Source organism: Zeus faber (genome assembly GCF_960531495.2).
Source record: "Zeus faber genome assembly, chromosome: 21".
Lineage (NCBI taxonomy): Eukaryota > Metazoa > Chordata > Actinopteri > Zeiformes > Zeidae > Zeus > Zeus faber.
In genome coordinates, this window is record NC_137208.1 from 16,065,634 (window position 1) to 16,074,007 (window position 8,374).

The 8,374-nt window shown below is 45.0% G+C and overlaps 2 protein-coding genes across 3 annotated transcripts in view; both read right to left on the reverse strand.

The window, feature by feature from the left end:
• Positions 1-3,749, reverse strand: part of mybpc1 (myosin binding protein C1) — a 28,282-nt gene extending 24,533 nt beyond the window's left edge. For both annotated transcript variants that reach the window (XM_080022391.1, XM_080022392.1), the window contains exon 1: positions 3,521-3,749. In XM_080022391.1, the coding sequence (XP_079878517.1) occupies positions 3,521-3,542 (22 nt within the window). In that variant the 5' untranslated portion in view covers positions 3,543-3,749. The remainder of the gene's footprint in view (positions 1-3,520) is intronic.
• Positions 3,750-6,284: 2,535 nt separating this feature from the next.
• spi2 (Spi-2 proto-oncogene) lies at positions 6,285-8,053 on the reverse strand (the record flags this gene model as incomplete). The annotated part of the gene is made up of 5 exons (XM_080022635.1): positions 6,285-6,595; positions 6,998-7,177; positions 7,276-7,359; positions 7,464-7,557; positions 8,042-8,053. The coding sequence occupies 5 exons, from the start codon at positions 8,051-8,053 to the stop codon at positions 6,285-6,287; spliced, it is 681 nt and encodes a 226-aa protein (XP_079878761.1).
• Positions 8,054-8,374: the final 321 nt, after the last annotated feature.

The following is an 8,374-nucleotide window of genomic DNA, read 5'->3' on the forward strand; positions in this document are numbered from 1 at the left end:
ACAGAAATGGACTGTATCTGGTACATTTACTTCCTTTGAAGAATTTCAATATAAAATAGCAATCACAGTAAGGGCTTTTAATCGTTTTGACGGAAGAATGCCATAGAAGAGCGCCTTGGACCTTTATTTCTCATCAAAAAACTTTGAATTTGAAATTTCTTCAATGTGTGAGCATTTAAACTAAAATGCTTAGCTGTGAGTCCTAGTCAATATCAGATTCTCTGAATTAAAGATGATGGCAATGCGTCATTTACTTGTGCGCTAGTAAGTGGAGAGAATAAAAGAACCGGGCTGAAAGAGATCAGGTAGGTAGGATTAGAGGGATGCATTTAGGAGTGACGACACTGGACCGAACAGTCGTCCGCCATCACATGTCGCTGTGGTCAGGTTCAGATCCGGAGTGGGTGCTGCCGTGGCTGTCTGTGAATTCTACGGGGATACCAGTGCCTCCTGACCTGGCTGCTGTAGATCCTTTTGTTAATGTCTCAGGGGAATGATGGGGATTACTCTGCGCATGCTCTCAGCGGTCTCAGGGCGGTGTTGAAGAGGCACTCTCTGTCAGGCGACCCCATGGCTTGAGCCCCCTTTTATCTGCATCACTACCATTGGAGAAATACTATCCCCTTTCACTGCAATAAGACAAGTCCACTCTCTGGTTCTCACCTCTCATCCCTTTGTAACCCGTCTATGAATACTGCAACTCTTACTGTAAGTTCACAGGCTACTCACCAATTAAAACAAACTAGTGCTGAAATCTCTCCAGTGCTTCTCGGATTCCGATATCTTTCCACTTTATCCCGATTCCCTTTGGACATTCCTGGTCAAAATTAGACACTGTCGCACCTCACTGAAAAACATGTCGCAGGCCACTGTGCCAGAATCCTAACGGGTGGCATCATGCGCCCGAGAATGAGACTCACTCTCAGTCAGTCCCATCGCTGTGGAAGTGGAGAAAGGTATTGTTTTACCTCCGAGGACTCCCAGCACAGCTGACTGTGCTCCAGGTATGTTCAGCTGTTACCGATCTGCTGGTGTGTAGACAGAAGGGCTCACACAGGCTCCGCCATGAGCAAACTGCAGGCTGCCTCGGATTCCCAATATAGATCTTCATCACTTTTATAAACATGACCCTTATATTCATGATACTGTGCTTGCTCTTGCTGTGCAATTCGAGAAAATGATTGACTGTTTTTTTAAGGAGGTTAGAGACTATGCCAGTGGCTACAATAAACTGACAACATGGTAAAGACAGTAAAATGTTGGGCGGATGTTGCAGTCAGGTGCCAGTTAGCAATGACAGGCCTCCCCTGCTGATTATCCACAGACCGATTTGCAGTACATTCATTTGCATCACCAGGCAACAGTCAGAAGTGATGGCCCAGGGAGAGTGACGAAATGCCGCACTGGTAAATATCCGGAAGTGTGGAAAATAACTTCTCTACAAATGAAACCTAAGACTTCGAGCGACGGCGGAGATTCAGTAGTAGTAAGGTAGCGGACGACTGGATGGTGTCTCGGGGGCCGAGGTCAGACGTTTGTAAGATACATTTCTCCATCGAGAATGTAACAGGGGAAAAAGATGTCTGGACCAGGGGTGGAGGGATGCCACCAGAGAAGGTGGAGGAAAGAAGAGATCGGGATTAAAGGGTGCTCATTTTAAACTATTCCCGGGTACAAGAATCCCTGTCCCCAGAGATCCTCCAGCGACTCAGCCAGTCCGTCATCCGTCGTCTGACTTTTTAAAGCCTTGAGTGTGAGGCGTCTAATACAACCAGGGCCTCCTTCTCCTCAGCTGTTCAGAGTCATTTAAAGAACAATACTTTTTCTACCCCCATTTATCTGCTCCTGGGGGCTATTTTTAGCTGGTGTTTGCAGCAGCCTGGAATCCTATGCCACCCTTTGCCCACAGCTTTGTCTCTGAGGGGATCACGGAAGTTTATGACATTGGATGAACACTCTTAGGGCGCCAACAGTGTACTTGTGACACAATCAACAGAGGTGAGTAATGATAGAGGCCAAGCTGCCCAAATCCCCTTTGGTGTGCCTCGGCACACCACACCTAAGCGTCCCATCATAACCTCCTTGCTGACACTTCGAATCATTATTGGTCTCTCACGTCACAGTAAAACACCCAAACTGTCAACTGATATAGACCGGATGATGTAGACCGGACTGCTTGTCATCGTCCTGAATTTATTAACGGACTAAAATAACTTCTATTTGAAAGCGGTCTTGGAAAGCCATCCTATTTAATAATGTAATCCCCATTGTCCGGAGGCAGCAGAGAATCCACCCAGCATATAGGATGAATATGTCTTTGCAGAGGGAGGAGTGTGTATTAGTTTGAATGCACATGCCATGCCTAATATGTGAGACAGTGCTACGGACAGATCGATCGACTGCTGGAGGATTAAGGGGCTTATCAAAAAGCATGTACTGGCTCCCAGCAGGTTCCCACCAGGAAGGCGTCCAAGTGATGACCAAAATGTTCCATTTCCTTGACATGGTCATGGGGTCTGTCTGCGAACTCCCCAAAGAGCTGAACTAATGGAAGTTGGGGGGGGCGGTAACAGCATATCATAATGACAGACAAGGATAGCTTAACAGGGAATGTTGATCGACAGGATGTTACACATGACTGACGTTACTCTGAGAGAAGGTCCACAGTGGGCGGGCCATGGGGTGGATTTAGCTACATTTTGCAGTTCAATGTGGAATTGAATTACAGCAGGGCTGGTCTCGAGAGTCCTGTTGTGGGCTTCAACTTCTAAAATAACTAGTTGTCCTATTGCTTCTCGACTTCCATCGGTTTTCATTACAAAAGCCCAACAAGGCCATGCTGCAGCATTTGGCGTCCGCAGGCATCCTCACATGGTGTGACCATGGACAGTTCATCTGTATTGCATCATCCTTCAGGGAGCCTTTTCTGGTGTTCAGCTCAGCCCAATGCCGAGCACACGGCACCCATCAGCATTCCTGCAGCAATGCGTCGTCATCATGTCTTCAACGGGCTCCACCAGCAGAAAGTCCATCATGCCGACCCCCTGCCCTCCCAAGCAACGATAGAATCTGTTCATAAACCTCTTAGATCTTCTTTCTCCCCCACCGTTGTGGAAACATGCACGTATCAGTAATACAACACCATTGTCAAAGTCACTTTCACAATTCCTATGAACCAGCTGGCAGACAAAAGCAGCTTCTCTCAATATTAGGAAGGCACTCCCTCCAGCAGGAAATAAATGCCTTGTTTCCATAAAACAAAATATACATGAATATACAATCAAATATATCGTTGATAAGAACGTGTGGAACTAAGGCGTTATGCTCAGTACAATGATCTCAACAAATAAGTTGCCAAATTAACTAAAACACTTTGTGCGGCGGTCCTAACTTTATTATGGGGTGCCTGATAAACTTTCGTCGTCCACAATTTCAAATTGTGGATGTAAGACACTGCAGACTTATTTTTTAATCCGATGCTACTACCAGCCTCAGTGAGACCAGCATCCGGCACTCCTACCTTTCTTGGTGGGCTCTGGCATCTTGAGCCGTGTCCCAAGGTATCAAAAGCAGCAGGTAGGAAGCGTCAGACCGGCAGTGCTGTGAGTCGCGGAGGCCCTCGGCTCGGGAGGGGAAGAAATGAAGACGGGGCACAAGGCGGATGAGCCTGAGACCCACGGACCAGGGCGACGGGAGATGAGGAGGTCACAGTGAGATACAGTATGGAAGTCTTGACAGGGTGAGGAGAAGAGGAACAATGATGTATCCAGTGGGGACAGGCTCCCAGGCCTTATATAGAGAGGTGGCACGCTCCTCCTCTCTGCACTGGACGGTGCAACTTCATCCGAGACCAAGCATCATTGTCCCCTACCCACCGGCCTCTATGCCAACTCTTTGGGTGAGCTTATCCCCCCGCAGATCTAATACCGTGCTGAGCAGAAAGCTTTAACGGGGAAACGTGAGGTTCCCCTCGCCCATGCTGTGCACAGCAGTTCCACACGTTGATGAAGTTAAAGACAACTCCTTTATAACCACTTCAGTTTTCAATTAGACAGACGTCGGCTAAATATTGTGCAATAGAAAATAAACAAAACATTTTTTAATAAAAATATAAAAGTCATTAAAATAGCCTTACTGAATTCAAACATTTTAGAGATGTCACATATCATGCCTGCAACCATCTTTTGAATTTGGCTTTGACCTGTTTTGACAGTTAAATGTGTCTACATTTGGAGCCTCATTGGAAGCACTTTAACATCAGTTGGGATAGAAGGAGACTCCTCACCGAGTAAACTTACAATGAGGATTCACAATCAGGGTGTTAATAGACATAGATATTTAAAAATAAATTGTCACATTATGATAATAAGGTAAACATTATCAAATGATTGATAAAACTCTATAATTGGTGTAATTATTATCTAGAAAAAAATAGAAATTGGTTTATTTAGTGAGTAATAAAAACACATTTGATGAAGGAAAAAAAATTACCTGATCTTCTAAACTGAATGATCATAGATTAAATTTCCCCACAGTATTGTAGTAGTGTTTTTTTTTTTTTATCTTACCTCCCAGCCTCCCTGTGTTCTCTTATCTTATTTTAAATTATGATAATGAATAAAATCAACATAAAAAAAGGGATAATAATTGATAAAATAATTTCGTTTTTTTGGGGGGCAAAATGCATTGGCATAAATCTTGTGATGTTACAGGGAAAATGGCGGACTGAGAAAATGTGAAAAAATAATAATATAAATTGCAAGAACAGCTAGTAACAGAATAGCCACAGTAGATCACAAATTCTCACAAAAATATAATAATAATAATAATAAGAAGAAGAACAACAAGAACAAGAACAAGAACAAGAAGAATAAACAGAGCAATAACAACATCCTACATTCTGTAGATGAGGACCCTAATAATAATGATGATGATGATGATGATGATGATGATGATGATGACGATGATAATAATAATAATGAACAAAAAATAAATAGATCAGGTAAAACAAAAAAATAAAATAAATGTACAACCAAGGCAAAGAATAAAAACAAAAACAAAAACCAAAAAATATGTAAATAATAATAATAATAATAATAATAATAATACGTGACGTCAACCACGCGTTTACAATCCCGTCTCCGTGACGTGACGGATGGATTCAAGTAAAATAATAGTACAAAATAATCATAAAAAAAAAAACAATTGTCCCAAAACGGGTTCATCTGGAGATGGAGCGGAGGAGAATGATTTGAATTGACTTTATTTATCACGGCTGAATCGGTCTGTCTCGCCACCGTTCGCAGATCTGTTTTGCGTTGACGTTTCTTCACGGCTGTTCTGGATGTATTCGCACGTCCTACGTCGGAGAGCTCCCGGCGTTTCCCGAAAGCTTTTTACGAGCGATGAACTGAACTGTTTAACTCTTGGGACCGCACAACAGCAACCGCCTCCGTGCGCCACCATTTATAACTCCGGGTGGATCTCAGGGACCCAAACCACTTCAGCGGCGACGTTACGCCAAAGGTAAGGGGGGGACAGAGGGCGTAGACTGACACTTACTGGCCACGCAAGGTGTTGCATGTGCAATCGTTTGCACACACACACACACACGCACACACACACACACACACACACACACACACACACACACACACACACACACACACACACACACACACACAAAGGGGGGCGGGGAGTACACGAGCGTTTAACAAAGGCACTAGGCAATCCGATTGGCTCATTGTACTATGTCTCGCTTATGACATAAAAAAATATATATATATATAAATCAGATGAAAAGAAAAGAAATGGAATGTACTCAAGTAAATATCTTCCTTTATTATCTTATTATATATCTTATTTCCATCTCCAACTCCGGTCACTGGCACTTCAATGTTCTGCATCACCGTAGGGAAATGTATTCATTTCAATGGCAATACCGTGCGACCGCAAGACAGTAAATGGTCAAATGAGCGGCGCTTACTATCAACAGATTTGATTTTGTTTGCTCTGCAAAATGAGTCATGAGCGGCGTTCTACTGTCAAGGATATTTCATTTGACTTGACAAAACAATGAAATAATGAAGCGTGTAGACCTATTTCATTCCCACACCTTTAATATATTTATTTATTTGTTTGTTTGTTTTTTACAAAAAATGTAAAGTAGAGTGAGCTTTAACACAAATGTAGAAGTTGTTTTACCACAATAAGACCAGACATGTACTTGGTGTTCGACACAAAGACATCATAGGTAATGTATAAATAACGCAGAAGGCCGCGCGTCACGCCTCCCCCTGCCGCCGTCGCTGCTGCAGGGCCCTCAGTGTGTCCCCGCTGAACTGGTAGGTGAGCTTCTTCTTCACCTTGAAGATCTCGCCGGAGCGGGCGTAGTTCCTGAGCGCCCGCGACATCTTCTGATAGGTCATGGGCCTCTTGTTGCCTTTCCTCTGGCCCCAGAGCGCCGCCACCTGGTCCTTGTTCATGGAGGAGAAGCGGAACACCCCGACGTTGGCCGGAACCCAGGACACGCAGTGGGCCATGCCCGGGTCCTCCAGCACCTCGAACAGAAAGTGGAAGAGCCGCGTCTTTCTGCCTGCAGCCGGAGAGAAGGTTGGGTGGAGGGAGGGGTGGCACGCAGCCCGAATTGGCATGACGGTTGCTACTGCGGTTTTCACTGTTTGTGTAAGCTTCGGGCTTTATGGTTGGAGGTGTTTGGTGCAGGATTAGCGGCAACCATTTGTCAACTCCAGCAGTTAGCAGTTGTGGGCAGCGTGTGAGTTAATAATTTCCTGAAACGATTCCCAGAAAGACTGGGAGTGGGGGCGCATATTTGTAAACATTGCGGTTATCTGATGGATATGTAAAACCACCTTATAAGCAAAGTCACGCACGGTCTCATTGTCGTTTGACGGTAAAGGGAAGGCCTCTTATTTGCTCTGCATTGTCGGGCTTTGGCAACCAAACTGTATTGTGTGGCCAGAAAAGCGGAACTCACCGCTCCCACTCGCTGCTGCGGGGCGGGGCAGAGGCGGCTGCCTGGCTGCCGGTGCGGAGGCTGGCGTCCCCGTCTCGTGTCCGGACAAGGCGGCTGCAATGTGGCGGATCGAGGCGTCCGCGTCTCGTGGCGTGACTTGGTGGAAGAGGGGCTTTGTGCTCTCATCAGACAGAAATAAAACTATTGATAACACATCCATTTGGACTCTAACACGAGGTTATCCCACGCGCGCACAGATGTTATTTCACGACGTGGACAAAGAGGGAGAGACGTGGTACTTACGAAGGCCTCGCCGCCGCCCCAGTGCTCCTCACAGGTCGTCTCATCCACGGACACGCTCCTCGTCCAGTACACGTCGTCCGCTGGGAGAAGAAAAAACAACAAGCAGAGCATGCACGCTGAGGCGGGAAAGCTGATAATCGCATTTCCTCGCGAAATAGTTCAAAGAGCGAGAAATGACGCCAACCGTTCCTGCTGTGATCTTTAGCGTTCTGTCTGTAGTACTCCTCCAGAAAGTCCAAAATGACCTCCAAGTCCGACTGGTTTTCCTGCAAGGAATTCTGTGCACAAGGAAAGAACAATGTCATTTGACAGCAGCGATATTGAATATTTATTCTGTTTGTTGGCGTTTCAGATTAACATTTCAACGTTGCACTTTATGGTCAATAGCAAAGTGGCTGCCGAGATGCGTCTCATTTTACCATGCTTGGCTCAAGTTGACTCTATTGTAGTGTAATCCTTATTGCTTCGTGTGGTGTCTCACCCAAGCTGGGACTAACACAGACTCCAGAGACTCTGAGACACACGGGGGTCTTATTATACCCTCCCCTGATACGGGGTCTTTTTTTTTTTTTTTTTTTTTCCCTCTGTTCGGGCATTTTCCACCCCTGGCTCGCAGCAACAATGACCATCATCCCACAAAGCCCACAGCCCCATCAACACGGTCTGCCAGCGCTGACCACATCCTCCCCTCCGCGCGAGATAACGCCGGCCTGGAGGCCCGCCCAAGACAGGGCCAGGTTTAAAAAAAAAAAAAAAACTCACACTCACTGCCATAATTCTTACCCCCTTGATGAAGGAAGGTGTCCAAACGCCCTGTGTTATTATGTTCCTGTTGTGACGCTTACATTTGACAAGTTTGAATGTTTTGCTGTACAATTCTGTCCATCTATCTATCTGTCTGTCTCTCTGTCTGTCTTGTCTATGTATGTATGTATGTATGTATGTATGTATGTATGTATGTATGTATGTATGTATGTATGTATGTATGTATGTATGTATGTATGTATCTATCTATCTATCTATCTATCTATCTATCTATCTATCTATCTATCTATCTATCTATCTATCTATCTATCTATCTATCTATCTATCTAT